The sequence below is a fragment of the Oenanthe melanoleuca genome, chromosome 7, assembly GCF_029582105.1.
Source record: "Oenanthe melanoleuca isolate GR-GAL-2019-014 chromosome 7, OMel1.0, whole genome shotgun sequence".
In the NCBI taxonomy this organism is placed as follows: Eukaryota; Metazoa; Chordata; class Aves; order Passeriformes; family Muscicapidae; genus Oenanthe; species Oenanthe melanoleuca.
In genome coordinates this window covers 21,928,657-21,950,374 of record NC_079341.1, presented here as the reverse complement: position 1 = coordinate 21,950,374, position 21,718 = coordinate 21,928,657, and the positions used below count along the sequence as shown (strand labels likewise).

Below are 21,718 nucleotides of genomic sequence, written 5' to 3'. Positions count from 1 at the left end.
GGCTGAGCTAGGGTAAAAGCCAGCTGACAAAGATAGTGCTGGTGTGTGCTGGGAACGTCAACTGCAGAAACACTAAAGAAATCAGTCTGGCAACTGCAAGCTCTTCTAGATCTGTCCTCTGTACAACAAATACCCAGCATATACAGAGAAGAGCTAGAAGTGTCTTAGATTCCAGGGAGGACAGCTCATACCTCAGGGGGCAGCATGAGGGCTCCCTTTTCATCCATCTGCAACTTCCCATCCTTCAGCATCATACTCAGGATATCAGGGGGGTAGAAGGTCAGTCCCCTCACCATGTTGGTTCGGTACCAGGAGAGGTGTCTTTCCTGAAGGGTGGTTGGCTTAGCTGTGTCTGAATGGCAGGTACCAAAAAAGTCCACATATAGGGGTTCCTGGGAAAACACAAGGCAGGATAATAGGACAAAATGTCCTGTAACTGCTTTGAGAGTTACACCATAACAGTATCTCACTTCCAAAACCATGCCTGGGAAAGGCTTAGCATCTCCAGTTTTGGGCTGCCATTTACTTTATGTCTTGATGTGAGACAAGATCTTTCTTGAAACTGGAGTGAAAACTGAAGGCACCCAGTGCACAGCTATGCAGCTAAAGTTAGGAGAGACAAATGGACAAGAACCACAGAGGATGCACCTCACCCTATCCACAGGCATTACTGGCTGTCCATGTCCTATTGCTGATAGGGACCTGCACCATGGGGATTCTGCTCAACAAGAGTCCAGGTCCTGTACTTGGGTCACAATAGCAGCATTACAAGCTTGAGACAGAGTGGTTGGAAAGCTGCTCATCAGAAAAGCACCTGTGGGTGATAGCTGACAACAGGTGAACATGAGCCAGTGTGTGCTTGGGTGGCCAAGAAGGTCAAGGGCATCCTGGCAACTATCAAAAATAGTGCAGCCAGCAGGACCAGGGCAGTGATTGTCCCCCTGCACTCAGCACTTGTGAGACTGTGCCTTGACTACTATGTTCAGTTTTGAACAAGAAAAAAAGTTCAGTAGAAGAAAAACATTGAGGGGCTGGAGTGTGTCCAGAGAAGGGCAATGAAGCTGATGAGGGGTCTGGAGCACAAGTCTTATGGGAATGGAGGAGGAAGTTGGGGATGTTTAGCCTGGAAAAAAGAAGGCACAGGGAATTTTATTGTTCTCTACAACTACCTGAAAGAGGATGTAACCAGGTGGGGGCTGATCTCTTCTCCCAGGTAAGAAGTGATAGGACAAGAGGAAATTACCTCAAGTTGTGTTTGGGCAGTGGTTAGATTGGATAATGGGAAAAAAGTTTTCACCAAAATGGCTGTCATCTCAGGCTGCCCAGGGATGTAGCTGAATCATCAGCCCTGGAGGTATTTAAAAGACATGTAGATGTGGCACCTGGGGATATGGTTAGTGGTGGACTTGGAAGTGCTGGGTTAATGGTTGGACTCAATGATCTTAGAGGTCTTTTCCAATCTTAATGATTCTGTGGTAGGTATCAATGAAAATGCAGTGGGAAGAGATTTGCAGGGACTACTAAGTGAGACAGGCCAGTCCTGTTGGACTACACTGGCAGTTGCCTCTAAAGTATCACAGCAATGAAACTACCCTTTGCCTCTGTACCTGGTGGTGGACAAGGCACACGACTCTGCGGTGGTAATTCATCGGGTGAGTCGGTTGGAAGATCACCTTCAGTGTTAGTGTTGTTGTGCCCTCCAAGACTCCACAGGGGCGATCCAAGGAAAAGACACTCCCTTCGCAATCAATATCAAACTGATAATAGGCCGGGACATCTGATGTGTTGCTCATTTTCAGTGTCTGCATCAAACTTTCTCCAAGACTGACCCAGTCAAAGTCCACAGAACACTGGTGCAGGGACACAGAAGGACCTAGCACAACAAGCAAGATAAGATCCTGGACCTATCTTAGCTGTTTCTTCCAACATGTCACAAGACACTGCTGCGCTTAACTGATATTCCCAAACAGATTCAACTCTTCAGCAAACCCACTAGTCCTAGTAAAGAGTTGGACATTCACTTAAAACAGTTAAGCAAGTATAAATCCCAAGCAGTACACCAGGGACAGACAGAATCCCAGCAGCAGTTTAGTCTGTGCCTGCAGGCTATGATAGTTCCTAGCCCTTTCCTAAGCATTAACTTTTCCCCCCAGTGGTAAGAAGCTGACAGGGAGAAATGGGAAAGGCTCTGGTACCTTTACATGAGCCAACTACTTTCAGAACAGTCTCCAAGTGGCATCCAGCAGATGTGATAGTGAAATAGTCAGTACTGTGCTCTCCTACTACTTGAGGCTGAAACCGTATACACAAGGCCAGCTTCCCTTTGGCAGGAACAACACCATAGGACACATCACAGGAGAAAACATAATCACGAAGCAGAGGGTCTTTTGCTCGTTCTATTCTACATGGTGCATCAACCTATAAGTAGAAAATAAATAGGTTAACAAAGGAGCCAACATGAGCCAGGATGGCTCTGAATGAAGGACATTAATCATTAATAAAACTGTAGTTTTCAGCAGTGCTGAACAACACCAAGAACACCAAGGCCACCACAGAACCACTGTGCAGCAAACCTCTGCCACCTTGTTCTGATGGAGAACAGATGGCAACAAGCTCCCACAACATGCTCAGAAATCAGTAGGCTGCAGCAAAACTCCCAGTGATCTCTGGGGTTGGAGTGCCCCTCTTGGTAGGTGGAAAGATGGCTCAAGGTGTCCCTAGGGCCCAAGCTGGCCTAAGAGGCTGCTGTGACCAGGGGAACATGCAGGCAGGTAACTTATTCCCCTCTATCCACAGTTACCCCTTGTTTCTGGGTCTTCTTTTCTCAAAAAACAAAGCTGGTGCTCTGACACATCACTCAAGACCCTTTAAAAACTGTCCTGATCTGCGCCTGGCAATGCTGAGCACCATGCAATGTGAATAATAACAGTACAAAAATGACTGTGTCTTTTCCAGTCCCAAGCTGCAGGGCCTGTGGAGGAGTCAGCACTGCTGTCATCCATCACTTAAGAGGCTGGGATGGGTTGAGCTGGCACAGGTGCTCAAATCCTTTTGACTTTTTGAACAATTCACTGGGCTGCAGTCCACAGAGGGCAGCAGAAGATCCATTCATTGCCTGGGACACACACACGCCAATTTGAGACTGACACAACTGCCACACAGGACTGATGGGCTTGTCCAGGGTGAGCAGGAGAGCTGCAGGATGCAAAGAACTGGTGGTTGCCTGATCTGGACCAAGCACAGAAAGGATGCGGGGGAAACTGCAATACACAGTGTTGTACAACTGCAAATGGCTAAGTAGCCAGCAGGGTAGCTGGAAGGCAAGGGTGAATGGCATGGTTGGTAGGAGAAGGCTCATCACCTCTGCTTCATCCATATTCACACTTAGGTTATTTTCACAGCATTAAGGGAGATACACAAGACCACAGAGAAATGTGTCAGCTTGCCAGCTTCCCACAAAAAGTCAATCTCCCTCTCCCATACCACAGACATGTTGAAGATGTCCACAGACTTCTCCACAGTTGTCCCCACTGGTACTGATCCAAAACACAGGACATCCTGAAACTTTCCAGACTTCTTTCCTGTCACACTCACACGCAGGCAGGGGTATTTGGCTGTTAAAAATAATTGTATACAGGATTAGGAAAGATATCCATTCTTGGATATTCAACACTCAACTGGACAAGCCTCTGAAGAACCTCAGGTAACTCTGAAGTTAGATCTGCCTTCAAAGTTGGCCCTGCTTTGAACCAAATAAGCTTCATTCCAGCTCTAATTTACTCAACTCAGAATCACATTTTTTGTTTGTCAGTGGCCATACAAGTCACTTCAAGCAAGGACTTGCTAATGAAATCATTGCTTATTTTAGTTTGCATCCAGAAAGCTTTAGAAATTACCCTCTACTTCTCTGTCTAGCAGGGACAGACAGGAGACACTGAGTGCAGACAAATACAGGAGTTTGTGGAGCCTATTTCCAGTGAATTCCTCTCATTTCTTCCCCATGGTCAATTTAAACAGGCCTTGGAAATGCTGGTTCGGCCAAAGCTTGCCACAGAACATACTGGACCCTCTGTTTCTTCAGATAACACTTCAAAATTGGCAAAAGTACATTAGAGAATTTCACAGACCACTTTCAAACCATGGGCTTCACTTGCTCATCACCAGGTTGAGCCAAATGCAGCAGAGTCTCAGAGTGCCGGCCCTCCATGTATCCCTGTGGAATGCTATTCCAGACTTAGGGGTAATACACATTTCTTTGATTATTAAATGCAAGGAAGACTCACCCAGGGCATTTAGCTGGATTGTCCTCTTTTGTTTCATTTCATCTCCAAACCAGCATGTTGCTGCTGCATCATGCATCCCAGCCACCGTGGGCTCGAAGATCACCTTGACCATGCACTCAGCACCTGGGTTCAGCGTGCCACGATCAGGAATCATGTAGAAAGGGACTGGTGTCTCCCAGGCAAAGACACTAACGAGATCACTAGGAAATGGAGATACATTTTAAGCAGATCAATGGCTCATTTGCAGCCTGTACAATCATGCATAAGATGGGCCTTTCCCAATAAGTTATTCAGTTAGGATGTGAAGCAACCAGTGCCAAATGGAAGAATCCCAAATACAGTTGGACAAATATGTGGTGCTGTGAAGAAATTTGTCTCTAGTTTCTGCAAATTCTCTGTCCACACTTTAATGAATCTTAGTTTTTACAGCTGAGAACTTTATTAATGACCACAAGGTGATAGCAAGCAAATCATCTCCACAATTAAGTATGTGCTTTTCCTGTATCTAAATTTGCAGCTACTTAATTCCGAATGAACATTTTTACCCCTGTTATATGCTCAAGTGAGAAGAGAGGATTGAGCCATTTCCTTAATACCTCATTCAATTTTCCAGAACCCACTTTGCTTGTTTGATTCCTGCAAAGAACATTATATACCATCAGCTTTTTCAATTTTATTGAGATAAGCTGTGTGTTGCTCACCATCCTTATCCTCCAACATCTTGGGCCTCTCACTTGTAAAAAATTATTTCTCCAAGTGAGACTGAAACACTTGAAATGGTTGGAATCACTTGGTTGGAAATACACCTCCTCCTTGCCTGGGAACTTCACTGCATTCCTTTCTACAGTACTGTCCTTCCTCATTAAAATAGGATAAACCTTGGTAACTGGGAGCAACCTTGCTCCTAAATGACTAACATGTTTCCAACTGATGGCTCATCTCTCCCTGCTCATGCTGGGCAGGTTGCCTTCAGTTAATGGGAAGCCCAGGCCTCTCCAGTGAATGTGGGATGTTCTCAATGGCACACTGTGCTTGTCCCCACCTAGTTCCTGTGCATGAATGCTTCTCAGCATATGCTGGCAACATACAGATGTGAGATGCCAAGATGTGCCCCAGTGACTTTTACTACCATTCTGCTGCCTTTTCTGCCAAGACCACAGGGAAGGCAGAGTTTTGCTCCTGTTAAGGCAGCCAGCAGAGCTAATAACCATTGGAATGAGCTTCATTCACTGGAGAGTCCAAGAAAGTGGCAAAATACCTGACAAAACAAAAAGAGTTGTTTGCTTAGCCACCTCTCACTCACCCAATGTTGCACAAAGGAAACGTTGCCTCTGTAACATCATGGATAGCACAGACAGGCAACTGGACAGCAGCCGGGATGGACAGACAGAAGCGTGGAAGCATAGCGTGCAGGGCAACAGAGAACTCGCCCTCAGCTTTTGTAAAGGTGATGCTGTCTTCATAATCCCTCTGCACAGAAAAGCAAAGGGAGACAGCAGTTAGACGGAATCCATCTTGCAGGTGCTGCAGCTGCACCCATGAATACTCGTCACCTTCACCTCTGCAAGTATTGGGCAACAGAGGCACCCGTGGAGGCCTCTGTGCAGATCAGAGAGCGTAGGAATCACTCAGAAAAGGCAGGCAGTGTGGAAGGTATTAAGGCATACTCTTCTGTCAGGGAACACATACACCCTCATGGAGAGCAGTTAAAGCCACATTAGTTTCACCTGGTTTGTTTCCATGCAGATGGATTTCTTTCAGTATTTTCAAGATCCCAATTCAGCTGAACTGGAGCATGCATAGTCTTTCTTTGAGCTCCATGAGCACAGAAGTATTAATCTTTGATTAAATGCTTTGTAAGCTAGAGATCCAAGCAGATAACACATAACTTAGAGATGCAGTGTTGACAGAATTGTGTACAAATAGCCTAACCAGCCAAGATAGAAGGAATTGAAAGATATGTGTTTTGTATGCTTCCCTGTTGTCACCCCTCCTGAGTAATACTTATACAGGTAAGACCTTGGACACTGCAGCACACACAGTCCTTGCTCTGTCTAAGAAAGGCAGCCTCCTGCTTTAGCGACTGATGTGCTGCAGACAAACTATTCACTGAAAATGGAACAAGGCCAGTAGCTTATTTCATAAAGGGAACACTGAACAGTCATCAGAAAATCATTATACTAAGAGAGCAGGGTACTGGGAATCTGTCCAATGACCATGCTCTATGGCTAGGACAGAGATACACATCAAAGACATACAGCGATCAACGGGAGCCAGAGATCAACACTCAGAGCCAAGACAGACACTACAAACAATCTGAAAATCAAGAAAAGGGTCTGGATAGAAAGAATCACTGCTGTTTAAAATAATGCTTAAAGAAACACCATCCATTCAAAAGGGAGGTCCCTGACATATTCCTTTAGAAAACCAGTAGCCCTTGAACGAAGAGGCTCTGGAATCTCCTATAGGAAGTCCCTCAACCTAAGGTTCTGCACTAAAACCACTAAAAACACCAAGATGTGTTTCTCTGGGATCAAACCAGGTGTGGATAGTTTAAGCACATTATCTTACTGAGCTGAAAGGCAGAAGTAGTAGATGAAAACTTGGGAATACTTTTTTGTGAGGATTGCTCTCATAACTACTGGCAAACTCTGCAGAGAAGTCAGGGATTAGGGCTCCCTCAGGTAAGGAAGACGTGGAGAGATCAAGAAAGTCATTCTGCCCACTCCTTCTATGCTAGAATTTCCCCAAGGACTCATGCATGCAAGTGAAAACAAATCAGAAAGGACAAGAGAGGCAGAGGCCCACTGCCCTCCCCCAGAACGCAGCCTGAGCACGAGAGCAGTTGTGATGTTGCTGCTTTACCTTTTCAGTGGGCCGGAAAATGATGGGCAGAGTTACAGAAATACCAGGGTTCAGAGTAATCGGCTGCGGGAAAACAGTGAAGAAGAATGGCGTGGAAGGAGCTCTAGACAATAAAATCAAAACAAGAGATTTTGTCTGAGGGTGGGCAGCTTAAATTGGGCAGCAGAAAAGAGAATAAATAACCAACACCTCCAGACCCCACAATTTAGAAGCACTTTACACACTGGACCCCAAGGTACTTTGGCAGCAAAATAGTAGAGAGGGTCAGAACCCAGGTGTGCTGAAAACCTATTCCCAGCTCTAAGTACCTACCCCTTCCTTGAACAATATTTTATGTTTTCAGGACATGCAGTATGAGCAAAACCCATAGGGCAGAGACATTTGAGTTTCAGAGCAGGGAGGGCCACAGGGACTGCTGGAATGGTTCAACACCCAGAGGGACTCCGGGAGCAATGGTTTTAGGTCACACTAGTGACTGGCTGGCATACATCCACAATTAAAATCTCACTAGACTGGAAATGCCTCACAGACAGAAGTATCAGCAAAACAGAATTTAAAACAAGGCATTTCATTTAACAGAATTCTGCCAGGAACAAGGCCTGTGTTTCTGAATTAGCAGGTTTCTGTCCTGCAACATAAGGGTGCACATATTGTCTCCAGCACGGCACTCAAGGGGAGAGAGGAAAGGTGAGTCTGAGAAAAGGTGCTGATGTGACTGATACAGCAGGAGGAGTGAAGATGCAGCAAGTGTGAGGAGTAAAAAGGATAAAAAACTTCCCACGCACCTGTAACTCAGCTTCTGAGCTTTCCCATGAACATTTTTCAAGGTCAGGTGTTTGATTATCTCTTTTCCTAGCTCCCATCCACGCCAACTGAGTGTTTCAGGCACCTCAATGCCCCAGAATATGTTCTTCTTCTTCTTTGCCTCTCTTGTAGACACCTTAGAGAGCAGCAGTTTGGGAGGAAGGGAGGAGAAATCACTCAAACAGCCGTTTCTCTATGCTAAGCGTTTCTGACTCTGGCAGTGGAGAAGAGCCACCTCGTGGCAAAACTCCAGGAGTCTCCCAAAGCCCTGCTCCGGGGTCCAGAGAGGACACCTCCCGGCCACAGCCCAAACAGCAGATACTAAAAGGTGTGATGAACGATGGATGTAAAGGCTAAACGTTTTTGTTGTTTTTTGTTTGTTTGTTTTTGTTTTGTTTTGTTTCTCTCCTCTCCCTGCCTGCCAGACAATCCATCCACTTCACTACCACCTTTACTCCTCCGCTCACCTTCCTATCATAGCCACTCTTCCGAAAAGAGTCCGAGTTTGGGGGCTTGTCGTGCACCTGAGCAAGCATCTGAGAAACAAGAGGGAAAGGTCCTCAGATGTGCTGCTCCTGCACCCGCTGCCAGGAGTGGGCACTCCCACTCCCGACGCCCCTCCTCAGGCCCACGGTGGCGCTGAGCCCCCCTGCAGGGAGCAGCCCCGTTGTGTCCCCAGTTTGCAGCCCTCTCCCCAGAGCACGGCTGTCCCGGTGACCCGTGGGTCATGGCTCACAGCCCGGCCCTGCGGAAGAGCTCTCCTTGCCGCTGGACAGCACAGCCCTGCCCGCTATGGGCGCACAGAGCACAGTACAGCGGAGCTGTGCTTTGGAGCCTGGCCTGGCCCCTCGAGCCCCGTATGGTAACTGTGGCAGGACGCGTTCCCCAGCTCCCTGGGGCACGGCCCGCTCCATTATAACCCTGCTTGCCCCCGGGCCAGCCCGGCTCCCTAAAGCACCGGGAGCCCGGGGCACCTCGGTGCCGTTCGGTCCCGTCCCGGTCCCGGTCACTCAGAGCCGTGCGGGCCGGCCCGCGTTGCCATGGAGACCGGACGCAGCGGCTCCCGGAGCGACGACGGCGGCCGGCTCGGGTCAGTTCGCGCGGGCAGCGGCGGCCGCCAGGGGGCGGCGGAGGGACGCGCAGGGATGTGGAGAGGGAACGGGACCGGGCCGGGAGAAAGAACGGGCAGGCGGGGGTCCGGAGAGGGAACAGGACCGGGCCGGGAGAAAGAACGGGCAGGCGAGGGTCCGGAGAGGGAACAGGACCGGGCCGGGAGAAAGAACGGGCAGGCGAGGGTCCGGAGCGGGAACGGGACCGGGCCGGGAGAAAGAACGGGCAGGCGAGGGTCCGGAGCGGGAACGGGACCGGGCCGGGAGAAAGAACGGGCAGGCGGGGGTCCGGAGCGGGAACGGGACCGGGCCGGGAGAAAGAACGGGCAGGCGGGGGTCCGGAGAGGGAACGGGACCTGGCCGGGAGAAAGAACGGGCAGGCGGGGGTCCGGAGAGGGAACGGGACCTGGCCGGGAGAAAGAACGGGCAGGCGGGGGTGGGGAGAACGTGGAGGAGTTCCGGGGTGCAGGGAGGAGACAGAGATCAAGGGCAGGTGGGAAGTTCAGGGGCAAGGAGATGGAGGAGGGCAGGTGGAAGAGGAAGGGATGCAGGGATGCAGGGATGCAGGAGAGAGCGCGGGGCAAGAGGTGTTGGGGATGAGTGCAGGGCAGGGCGGCAGCATAAAGCTGAGCCAGCAAAGAGGGGCCATGAAGTCCGTGGGTGCGTCGGATGGATGAATGAGGACAGTGTGGGGATCGCAAGGGTATCACAGGCTGCAGCAGGCTGGAGAGTGTTCTCTTAGGGATGGAGCGACACCTTAATGGGGCCGGGTCACCCTAAGCTCCTCGGAGCATTGGTGGCACAAGTAACAAGTTGTTATCATCGCCAGAAGTAGTTATGGGGCCAAGACCAGCAAAGGCACGGAGGGTGGGGAGCGCTGGCTGCATGAACCCATCAGGTGTCACTCTCATGGGGCACCATCACCACCATGTGAGAGTCCTACATCCCAGAGCCCTGGGTGACCCCCAAAGAGACAGGACCTTCATTTTCCCTGTGGGGAGGAACAGACAGCGCCTCCAGGGTGCACAGGCAGCACTGTGGTGGAGCATGGGGCTAGCCACATCAAACAGCACAGGGAGGGTGCCAGGGCAGAGGCAGGAAGGAGATGCAGCCTTAATGGCATTTGTCCATGTGTACAAATGAGTCATCCAGCTAAGCAGCCCAGCTGTAAATCAGCACTCTAACTCTTCCAGCATCAGTTGTGTCCCCTCCTCTGTCCCCCTAGCTTTGGATGAGTGCCTGGCTCCTCCAGAAACAACCTCATAAATAACAGCAACAAAACAAACCCTCCTGCAGCCACGGTGGGCCTGAGTGCACCAGGCGCGAGATGAACGCCTCCCATCCATCACTTTAATGATTGTACTCTGGAAATTAAACCTGTCACGGCCCATCAAGGTGAACGTTTTAAGCCTGTGACATGCCTTCAGCTCCCCTCCTCCTTTCCTGGCATTTTTGTTGCTTTCCTTCTTGCCTTTTCCTCTCTGCCTCTACCATTCCTGTTCCCCCGTTTCAGCCCTGCTCGAGTGTGTGGTACTCTCTGTGGTTTCCTGCTGAACCAGGTTCATATCAGGTGATAGATGTCTTTGTCCCTGATGCTCCTGCAGCCATGGGCTGGCAGGTTCCAGCGCTTCTGTGCCCGGTCCTGTGTTTCTGCTGGGAGCTGGAACAATTCTCCTGGAGCAATGGGTCTCTCCTCTGTTGTCCCCACATGTCAATGTCAATGGCAGAGAATTAGACACCATCCCTTCATGCTTCCCCATCCCTTCCTTTCCTTGTATTTTCCCCCCCTACACCACATTCCATTCTCTCTTGCCCCACGTCACACCAACCACGGCAGGCTCCTGGCACCAGCTCCTACCCTAGCTCCTTTCTACCCCCTTGGAGCAAGGGCAGCAGCTTCCCCAGAACCAGAGGTCCCCACTGGGCAATTGCAGGGGTCTGGACACCTGCAGGTCTTGAGATGGACTGCCTGGGGAGAGGGATCCTGGGCAGTGAGGATGCCATATACCCTGGGGAAAACTGCTGAGCTGCCAGCAGCCACTGTGGGTCACTGTCCCCCCACACAGGACCATGATCCATCTGTCTGTCCATCTCAATGCTCCTCTGTCCCGTCACCAGCGTCCCTTACCAACCCCTCTGTCCCAAAAACATCGCATCTGTCCCCCAGCCCAGGGTGCTGCTGCTCAGACACTGACAGGCTTTTCCCAGCCTTGTGATGTGTGACAGCCCCGCACCAACGCTGTCCCTTCCATCACTGCCTGTCTGCCAGAGATGATCCAGATTCCACAGGGACTGCTGTGCTCCAGCAATTCCCACCCCCACCACAAGTCCCGGGGCACACAGCCCTCCCTGCCCCTCTCAGGCAGAGACAGGGAGAGGACAGCAGGATGTGGGGACAGGAGGGACATCATGGTCTGCCTGGGAGTGGGTCACCCACCCCGGCCCAGCCTGCTGCACCCCTGCAGCTCTACATACACTGCAGAAGCAGGGCTGCCCCTCGGGCTGGCCCCTCTGCCTTCATGACCATCTCAGCATCCCAAAGGGAGACCCAGTAAGAGATCTATAGGGCCTTCCAGGACCCTCCAGCATCCTCTGAGGACATGGGCAGCCTGCTTTCTTATGGGGAGTCAGTGCTTAACCCTAGTGTTTCTAGGGAAGTGGAAGAGGGTGTATGTCATCCTCCTGCTACCAAGGGTTGACTTCAGCCCAGTAAGAGTGAGCAGGATCCCAAGAGCATAATGAAACAAGACCAGAGAGGAACCTAGAGAGGTTAAGCATCACCATGGGAAAAGGGGAGCTCACCACAGCATTGAACATTTACAACCTGAGCACTTTCCTGGCTCTCTTCATCCCCATTTATTTGAGGCAATGCCACACCAATGCAACCAGGCTAACTGCAGCATGGAAAACTCCATCAGCTTTGCTTCACAGGACAGTTTTGCCCTGCAAAGCACAGACCCTACCAGGGATGCTACTGGTGCAGGTGGAGGCAAGGCAGGCTGGCATGAACCTGGGCATCCTTCCCAGTTCTTCATGCCTCCAAGGGGAAGGACAAGCTGGCACCACACCGGGATGTGCTGCTCCAGGCACTGTCAGATCTGTAGGGAAGTGGCAGTGCAGTCAAAGAAGGGTCCAGGGTCTCTCTCTTCCAGCTGTGCCAGCAGACTTCCAGCTGTCCAAGTTTGCTCTCCCCACCTTTTCCCCCAGAGACCTGGTAGGACAGCACAGTAGCAGGACAGGGGATTTTCCCATCCCGTAAGGAAAAGCACAGGCATCCAGATAACAGCTTTATAGGGGAAGGATCTTGGGACTCCTCCTGATACACACAGAGGAATAATTACAAGTTAAATAGGATCCAAACACACATAACTTAAAGGGCAGCAGGTGCCCTGCAGCCCCCCTGCTCCTTCCAGGCACAGTCTGTGTCTGCCAGCAAAGAGACCCCCCCACAACACAGCCCAGCCCCTCTCCCCAGCTGGCTCCATTCGCCTTTCACAACACAGAGCCAATCTTCCTCTCTGTGGCACCCAGCTCGTCGTCCTCCTCTTCCTCGCCCCCCGAGCAAGATGAGTCCGGGCCGTAGCTCAGCTCGGTGGTGCTGCAGTGCAGGAAGCCCGAGTCAGGGCTGTGCCCCATGAACTCGGGGCTTTTGGCAGCTTGTCCCTGGGGCTCTCCAGGCAGCAGCTTCTCACAGGTTTTGCTGAGCCCTCGTTGTTTCTCAGCCTCCACCTGAGCCCCCTGCTCCTTGGCCTTGCGACTCCGCTTCCACTTCATGCGGCGGTTCTGGAACCAGATCTTCACCTGCCAAGGGAAAGCCCCAGGGGAGAGGATGTACCCTGCTCCATCCTGTCCCCACTCACCAACTCACCTTCCCTACATGGAGTGTTCCCCCAAATCTCTTCATTGTGGGACACCCCATGATGCTACAGGTATGTGCAATGAGGCTGACGTTGTCATGGGGAGAGGAATAATGGGGGCTGCTGCCTTCCCCCCATCTAACCTCCAGCTAAGGATATGTACAGGGACATATTCATTTTAGCCCCACAGAAAGACCCCTCCCACGGCATGTTGAGGTACGGGAAGGCTCTGAAACCCAAGTCGGGGGTGCCAGGTAAAAAGAGGAGCAGTATTTCTGGGGTACCCTTCACAAGAGAAGAGCCTGGAGCCCACCAGGCAGGTCTCTGCAGGAGATGACCTGGAAGGGACACTGATGGGAGCAGTGGGGTGTGGGGCTGATGGCATTAGCACTGCCCATGAGCTTGACTTGCCCCCATGGCAGTTCCATGGTGCTATGGCTCCATCCCCCCAGGGCCAAGGTACCTGTGTCTCAGTGAGCATCAGCGACGTGGCCACCTCAAAACGCTTGGGTCTGGACAGATACTTGTTGAGCTTGAACTGGTTCTCCAGCTCCAGGAGCTGTTGGCTGGTGAATGCTGTGCGGGGCCGACGGCACTTCCCCATCAAGCCAGACTGCGGGGCAGCTGTAGAGCAGACAGTGGGTGGGGGTCAGGAGACAGCAGACTGGTAGGGGGACAACCCCTCAGCAAACCCAGGATGAGGAGGAAGGCGAATGTCTCCATCATCTCCCACCCCAATAATGGCTTTATTGCCCGATAGGAACCAGCGAGATACGTTATCAGGCCTCGGTGTACAACTGGGATCAGTGGTGTGACTGAAATTAATTCTCTTTTTTTATTGCTGGGCCGCACAGGTGGCAGCTCAACGGCCAGGGGCTGCGCGGGGCTGTCCGTGAGCGCCGGCATCGCGCCCGCAGCCCTTGAAGGCAGAGCGGCGCTGAACCAGGAGGCAGCAGGAACAAAGGCACCTTTCAGAGTCCAGCACGGGTGGCTGCCGCACTCTGTTTGATCCTTGCTTATCTCCTCTCCGCTGGCTTTATTGTCCCCTTGGGGTTCAGCTTTTACTGCTTCTCCCAGCACCACAGCAGCAATCAAACCCAGGGGTTTGCAGCTGGGAATAAAGTGCTGGAGCAGCAGGGAGGGGTGTGGGGGAGAACGGGGGGGTGGTGGTGGTGGGCACTAATGCAAAATGACCTTGGCACATCCCTGCTGACACATCTTGGGCGTCCTGGCCCCAAAAGTGTGCCGTGCTTGGCAAGGGCCACTCCAACTCACGCACTCTTCTGGGCATGGGGCACCAATCATGCTATCTCCCCCAGATTCCAGCTTTGATCCCAACCTGCCCATCTCCCAAGGTGTCCACTGAGCCCTTCACAAACACAGTGATGACGCAAGAGGCAGGAATTTATGAAAGAGGTATTAACTGATCACAACACAGATTTGATCCCAAGTAGCTGGATGCTGGGTGGGTCAAGCAGATAGAACACAGGCTAGGCTAGGGCTGTGCAAACATCTCATGGGAGCAGGATAGGCACAACCCCTTCTGCCTGTAGCCCCTCAGTGCCAGGAGAAGCAGCCTGTGGGACCCGCCTTGTAGCCACTGGCCAGTTAAACAAGGGACTGACTGAGCAAAGACACACTGTGCCAATGATTCTGACATACATGATGCATTATTTTGCATGTGAAATATATTCAAGGCTAAAACTGAGTAAGAAGTTCAAAAGATTTCCAGGACAAATACAGATGAAAGATGTCTCAGCTCTGCAGAGTTTGGCAGCGATCTGGGCTCTGACTGACTGTGGATGCTTTGGCTGTACAAATTCTCCATGAAGACATGGAACCAAACAGGTCTGCAAAGGCTTCCTCTGGCTAAGGAAAGGAGGTGTTATAGGAACGAGCATCTACAGGGATGGGGCAGCCCAAGCTAACACCCTTTGCAGCTCCTCAGGGAGGGAAAGGCCAGGGATGCATTAGAAAGAACTGGAAGGGAAGTTCTTTCACTCTGTGTTGGTGGGGGGCACAACACAAAGCAGTCCCAGGCAGTGTCCAGCAGCCCAAGGACTCTGGGTCCCAGTGAGCCTCCTTTTCTGGAGCATCTGGAGCCCCAGAGTCCCTCCCTGCAATGAGGCTGCACTGTGCAGTTTGGCTGTACCAGGTCAGGGAAGGGCTCCTCTGAGCAGTTCCTCTTTCTGAGCATGGTCTGTAGAGAATGTTTTGGGGAAAGAGAAGGGAAGAGGTTGTGCCCTTTCAGCATCCAATAATCCAGGAGTTCTGTGCTTTCTGGAGCTGCAGGGTCCAGGAGTGAAGAGATATATTCCTAATCTGAATTCCCCACCCTAAAGCAGAGAGCCCAGGGCTCAGTTCCTAGGGCATTGCATCCTGGCTCCAAGGAGCACAGAAATCCTTCAGATCAATCTGAAATGCTCCTCTGTGCCTCCTCTAGCAAGGTCATATATGACCAGATTAAAATCAGATGTGGGAAGAAGTGCCTCTCAGAAGAATCTCAATCCTAAAAGCAATGCAAGTTTGGTCTGTCCAACTTCAGAGGAGCTTGGAAGGCAACTTGCTTTGACAACATCCTCTCAAGGGACTCGCTTTTTCCCAGGTAAGATGCTGATGAAAAGAAGAACAGAAAGTTTGTCCAAAAGTCAAATAAATACAAACAGGATATATCCCAAATAACTACCAATGCAGGGGACCGATTTCCGGAGCATGGTCCTGCTGCCAGCCCAAATTTCTCCTTCTCAGTGTCCAATTCAGTTTCAGTGCAGTGTGTCCTTTACAGAGATTGAACAGAGCCTTGGAAACTCACCCTGCCTCCTGCCCCAGCGCTGACAAAAAAAAAAAAATCCCCAATGTTCAAACCCCTCTGTGGTGCTGTCATACAGTTCAAGCCACCACCAGCCTACAGAGTGGGAGGCCACTTAATCGGTGACTTCCTCTGACAATACACCCTTCAGCAGCTATAATTACCCATCACCACTACTCCCCACTGTTGTTCAGGATCTGGCCTCCACATCAGGTGGAATAAGCCCAAGACAATGCAGCTGACCTTCTGCCACCCATGGCAGCAGATATTTATGGACCTGAATGACCAACATCTCTGGCATCAGCTCTGCTGTTACCTTTCCTAAAGGGCTCTAGCTCTTTTGTGTGGAGAGTATGAGGGAAGAGAATCTGCAGATTCTCACTGGGGAAAGAAAAAGGAAGGAGGTAGAAGTTGAGACTGAGGGAATGAGACAGTGGCTGGTAGTAGCTCCAGGTTGTCATGCCAGTGTGCTTTGCTGAATCCCATCCCTCCCTATCCTGTGGCAGGCTGCCACATGGACAAAGAATCCTCCCAAGGGGTGCACAGCAAGCATCCCTCCCAGGGCTTACCTTCTCCAGTAAGTGTCAACCAGGCTATGAACCCATCCCTATCACAATCAGCATCTCAGAAAGAATTACCCTTTGGAAAGGCTCTCCATCTTACCCAGCTCCTACCAGAAGATCACTGACTGCCTCAACATCACGCCTTTGCTTGCCAAAGGATTTATTATCTGCTCAGCTATCTCCTCCAGCACTCCATCCATGATCAGAGCTTGTTTCAACATCCCTTCAGCCTGGCAGGGCTTGGACCCCCTGATGGGTGCCTGGCATCTGGCTTCAGTATCAGCAAATAAATTGCTTGGCCTGGGGCCAGGAATGCCCTCCGACTCTGAGGCCAGGAGCTCTGCAGGGCAGCTGCCTCCTGGATAATTAGATAAAGCTTATAAAGAATTGTTGGTTTATTTGATACAGTTCCGCCTACTTGATAACAAGGGTAATCCTAGGTTGATATTAACTCACTTGTTTTTAATTTGGTTTGTTTAACTATAGGTCACTTAACTTTGTGGCCTGGCAGATAAAGCAGAGGAAATTAACACCCTGACTGCTTTAGGTGTTGCTCTAGATGTCAGAACTGGGAGTGAGGGAGGTAGTCTCAGCATCAGGGTCATCACCAGAGGCTTTTTCTGACCTGTCAGCAGCCCTGGCCATTATCATGAGGCAGCATGTGTAAGGGCACTTCTACCTCTGCTAGCCCCTTGCTTGCTCCACCATTAAACCTTGATTACTGCTTGCCAGCTGTTTCCCAGCCCATATTTCCAGCTGACATGAGACCACTGTACACCTGGTGAGCCTTGGAAGGCATTGCTTCCTAGCCCAGCACAGACCATCAGCAAGCACTCTTCCATGATGGGCAGGATCTGATCTGGGGTCCAGGCCATCAAGTTTAGTGAGTGGGTGATGCAAGGAAAGCCATCTAAGCACTGGGTCCCTTGGAGAGGATCCTTTGCTCTTCCTGAGCAAAGAGTCTACAGCTGTAAGTCACTGCTCCCCTCTTCTACAGCTCTCAGCTGCAGTGGGTCTCTGCATTCGGCTCCCACCACTGCACAGCATTTCCACACTGACAAACAGGGCAAATAAATCACAGCTCCCATAAAAACCATAGGCATGGCACTCCAGTGCCAAATGCTCCCCCTGGGTGGTTCAGGAGGTGCTCAAAGCCCCAGGATAGCAATCCAGGCTGGGGATAGTGGAAGCTGGGCAGGCAGCATCCCTGCTTTCTGCAGCAAGGGCACACCTGCTCCTGCACCCAGGCCTTCCAGAACCCTCTCGCTCCGCATTGCAGCGGAGGCAGCCAGGCACAGCTCTGCACAGGCAGCTAGTGAGGGAGGCACGGCAAACACCTGCCTCTCAGCAAGGACACTGCTCTGAGTGAGCCCAGCACCCAAGCCCAGGCCAGGTTCCTAGGGGTACAAACTGTCTCAGACCATCTCCCTGGCACCCCGCCTCCCCACACACAGGTGACAGCAGGGAGAATGTGTGCAATGAATACCCACAGAGCCCACAGTTCATGGGCTGTCTTGCTGCTTCCCCCTCCCTGACTGTTCCCAGGAGATCAAACTAGATCACACCTGCAAGACATGCACCCAAAGAAGGAATTCATTCCAGAATTTAGTCCTGGAATTCCCTTTAAATGCATCTCAAGGGCAATCTCCCCCTCAAATGATAATATTTCCCAGAAGGACATACATAATAATATATATTATTATATATGTCCATAATATGTCCTAGAAAGCTTTCAGATTCATGTCTTACAGCCATCTGTCCACTGCTCCTGGGAGAGTTAAACATGACTGGAACCAGAAGCATTGATACTTGTACTCAGTCACTCTGGAAACTTCAGCCAGGCAGGTCCGTCCGTCTGTCTAGGCTGGGTGGTGGGACAGGGACTCCCACAAACTACAGACAGCCCAGGAGCCCAGTGCCAACAATGGAAGGCTCCTGCCAAGCCCACCACCATCCTCAGAGGGATGAGGAAGGGCTGTGGAGGCAGCACATCCTAGGCAGGTGCCCTTTCCTGTCCCTGCCTACCACCACCATTGTCCCTGTCCCTACAGCATGGCCAGCACACTGGGGCAATATGAGCCCAGACACAGCCATAACATGCAGCTGGAGCCAGTCCTGGGAAGTACAAGGAGAAGGCATGCTGCAAAGGACCCTGATTTCAGAGCTTCAGAGAGCCCACAAGAGTAAGGGGAAGACACTTGAGAACACTAAGGTTATCAATGGACAGCAATAAGGATGTGAAGATGGATAAGGCTCCCTTCTGCACAGTAGGAGAACTGCTGTGTATTTGAAGTATTTGACAGGACACTGGAGAGAAAGAATCCCCACTGCGAAGGGCTCCCCAGAATTGGGAACAAACACCTTTTAGTAAGGACATAGGATTGAGGCAGTAGTCACTCTGATTTAAAAATTTAGAGTTTTGGCAGCTTTTGCTGCATCCTTGTTACAACCGCCACGTGTTTACCCTGCTTTGAGATCTCCAGAACGCAGGTATGTAATACTTGGGTCAGAAATTGCTTGTCTTCTCTCTGAGCTTCCATAAGAGCCCTGTTCAGGATTTCCCACAAGACCCATTGACATTCTGGTCCACTGCATTCTGCAGAGCTCCCTTCCCAAGTTGTTCTCATGCCAATAATTTGGAATTTGTTTCCTTTTGGTGAGGCTTTGGATACAACCCGCTGAAGAGCACATCCTGCTTTTGGGAGGAATGGGGCTGATGTACAAATACCTCTATGTTATCCCAGCCAGAAGCTGGATCAGACGCAGTGGAGCATTCTCACTCTGGTGAAACACAACCCTGTATGAAGCTACCAGGATGCTGAGATACACCAACAGACCCAGACCCTTCAAAGATAAAATGGCCTCTGCAGAGAGGCACGAAGATGTCATAAACAATAAAGATTTCTAACGAATAAAGATCTTTTTACTTCTCTCAGTGACACGTTTGAAGAGTGCACATAACCCATAGCACTGGAGGCTTATTTTACACCTGTAGATTCACAGATGGACCTTTCCTAAAATCTAGGGAAAGCCAGGTAAAGGGAGACAGCATAGGGGAAAGGACAGCCTGTTTCCCTTTAACCTGACCAGGAATAGTTTGAGATAGGAGTAATAAATGGGATTTTTTAAAGTTAATTCTCTATAATTTTTGCACTGTTATTTATCCAGCCTTTTAAAATTATTATTATTTTTGCAAAGAGGCTTCCAGATTTTAAGACACTATGCTTATCTAACAAATCTGGATACTCTGACAGGGCTTTATTAACCACTCCTGGTTTAACGCCCGTCTTTGCACTGACCAGCTCACACTGCCAGGGGTACCAGTCCGCAACGGGACGAGTGCCTGAAGTCCAATTCTTGTTCCTGCAGGACCCTTCGCAGCAGAGCAGGATCCGGCGGCTCCCCGCAGCCCTGGTGGAGGGACTGGGGCAGGGCTGGAGCCGGGCACGCTGTGGGTCCCCGCAATGAACTCACCGGCCGCTCATCCCCACGAGCCGTGGGCAGGACCGGAGCGCCGGCCCGTCCCTGCGCGGCCGCGCATCCAGCAGGACTCGAGCGGGTTCGTTCACAGCTGCGCCGGGACGGGTTTATTCGTTTCCCAGTGCAGGTTTTTGCCGCCGTTTCTTTATTTTCGTTTCCTCCCCGCCCCGCAGGAGCCCGAGCCCGCAGCGCCGTGCGGGGCCAGCAGCGGTAGGCGCGGCTCGGCTCTGCCGGCAGTGCTTCTCGGGGCTGTTGCGAACACCGGGCCGGCGCAAGGCGAGACTTTGCCCTTCGGATCTGTTCCCCAGGGCCTCACAGCCCTCAGAGGTTTCTGGAGGGCGAGTCATGTCTCCCCCCCATCAGTGGGACACCCCACCTTGCTCCTCCGGGCCCCCCAGGCTGGGAAGCAGCTCTGGGTACAGGAAGAGCCACGAATTGCGGCCAGCCCGGAGGGCTCAATATCTCTGCGGTATCCCGACCCGGACCACCGGAGGGCCTCGAAGGGGTGGGTTCGGGAAACCGCAGTCGAGGGTTGTCGAAGGGAGCTGCGCCCTGATGTGCCGGCGGACGCTCCCGGGAGCTGGAATGGCCCAGAGCCGTGTTCCGCCTGACGGGAGGGTCAGTCGCCGGGTCACTCACCATTGAAGTCGGAGAGCCTCGGCACCAGCATCCCGGCTCGGATCCAGTGCTCCAGCGGGAAGGAGCCGGCCACGGCCGCCTTCAGGTGCTCCGCGCCGGGCGGCGGCAGGTGCGGGATGCCGGTGTAGGCGAATGCGGGGTGCTGGCCCCCCAGGGCCGGGAGCGGGTACACGGCGGGCGGGTAGAGGGCCGGCAGGGCGCCGAGCCCGGGGCCGGAGAGATGCAGCAAGCCGGGCTTGGGGACGAAGCCGGCCGGAGCGAGGGGCGCAGCGGGCGGGGGTGCCCGAGGCGAGGGGGTGTCGGAGCGCCCGGCGGGGCCGGGGCTCCCCGCGGGGCTCCCGGGGCTCAGCCCCGGCGGGGAGGCGCTCCGCGCCGGCTCTTCGGCCAGGAGCGCTTCGATGCGGAAGTTTTGAGACTTCTCCATGGGCTTGTGCATGGCCCTGCCCCGTGAGGAGCCGTCGAGCCCTCCGGCGCCGCAGCGCTCCCCTGCCAGGGCACAGCCCGGCCGGCCAGCCCCGGGCCAGCCCCGGCAGCGGCGGGCATCCACCCGCGGGGCCGCGCCGCGCTCAGCGGGGCTGCCCTCGAGGGCAGCCCTCCTCTCCGCTCCGCCTCCCGGGCACTCGCTCGCCCGACGGCACTGGGGTGGGTTTTAACCCCCTCTCCACCTACCCCAGCTCCCCATTGGCTCCGCTCCGGCCCCCCGCCCTCCTCACCGGCCGCCCTCCCCACCGGCCGCCCTCCTCCGGCTTCCGCAGCCCCGGACACAGCGGTGGGTACCGGGCCGGGACGGACCCGGGCTATTCTGCCCCTTCTCCAGCCTCTCCACAGCCAGAGTCCCCCCAGCCGGCAGGACCCACCCAGGGAGCTGAGCCCATCACCCTGATCCAGAGCCCCGTGGCAGGGAAGCAGGTCTATGTTTGCGGCCACTGGAGGAGATCTGGAGAGACTAGACAGACTTCAGCACATGTAGGCAAAGCCCTGCTGGGCTCCAGTGCTGCCCTGGCACCGTGGAGCCCCCAAGCACCTGGAGGGCAGAGTGCTTAGCTGGGAGGGAGAGGCACTCACTCACCAGCAGGCTTCTCTGTGCTCTGGGGATCGCCAGCTGTGCCCGGCTGTGCTGTTTCCCATTGCATCACTGCGATCCAGAGAGATCAGCGGACCTGAGCTGGACACACACAGCACACACCACCCTCCATCACCCATGACTGTCCAAGATGCCAACCCAGCAGGTTCATACAGGCAGATTGCTACTCATTTGACTGGTCTTACCCTTCCTTGCTAGGCAAGACACAGCTTAGAGAATAACACC

General features: G+C 52.5%; 2 protein-coding genes across 3 annotated transcripts in view; both read right to left on the bottom strand.

Annotated features, from left to right (window-relative positions):
- Positions 1-8,972, bottom strand: part of CFAP65 (cilia and flagella associated protein 65) — a 31,719-nt gene extending 22,747 nt beyond the window's left edge. For both annotated transcript variants that reach the window (XM_056496313.1, XM_056496314.1), the window contains exons 1-10: positions 8,927-8,972; positions 8,420-8,488; positions 7,934-8,088; positions 7,149-7,251; positions 5,587-5,753; positions 4,284-4,483; positions 3,484-3,614; positions 2,196-2,418; positions 1,608-1,873; positions 192-392 (exon numbers count right to left, since the gene is read on the bottom strand). In XM_056496313.1, the coding sequence (XP_056352288.1) occupies positions 192-392; positions 1,608-1,873; positions 2,196-2,418; positions 3,484-3,614; positions 4,284-4,483; positions 5,587-5,753; positions 7,149-7,251; positions 7,934-8,088; positions 8,420-8,488 (1,515 nt within the window). In that variant the 5' untranslated portion in view covers positions 8,927-8,972. The remainder of the gene's footprint in view (positions 1-191; positions 393-1,607; positions 1,874-2,195; positions 2,419-3,483; positions 3,615-4,283; positions 4,484-5,586; positions 5,754-7,148; positions 7,252-7,933; positions 8,089-8,419; positions 8,489-8,926) is intronic.
- A 3,363-nt stretch (positions 8,973-12,335) lies between these two features.
- On the bottom strand, positions 12,336-21,018 carry LOC130255793 (motor neuron and pancreas homeobox protein 1-like). The gene is made up of 3 exons (XM_056496807.1): positions 20,410-21,018; positions 13,382-13,542; positions 12,336-12,862 (listed from the first exon to the last, which is right to left on the bottom strand). Exons 1-3 carry the CDS (start codon positions 20,843-20,845, stop codon positions 12,554-12,556), a joined length of 906 nt encoding a protein of 301 aa, XP_056352782.1. The 5' UTR covers positions 20,846-21,018; the 3' UTR covers positions 12,336-12,553.
- Between the last annotated feature and the right edge of the window lie 700 nt (positions 21,019-21,718).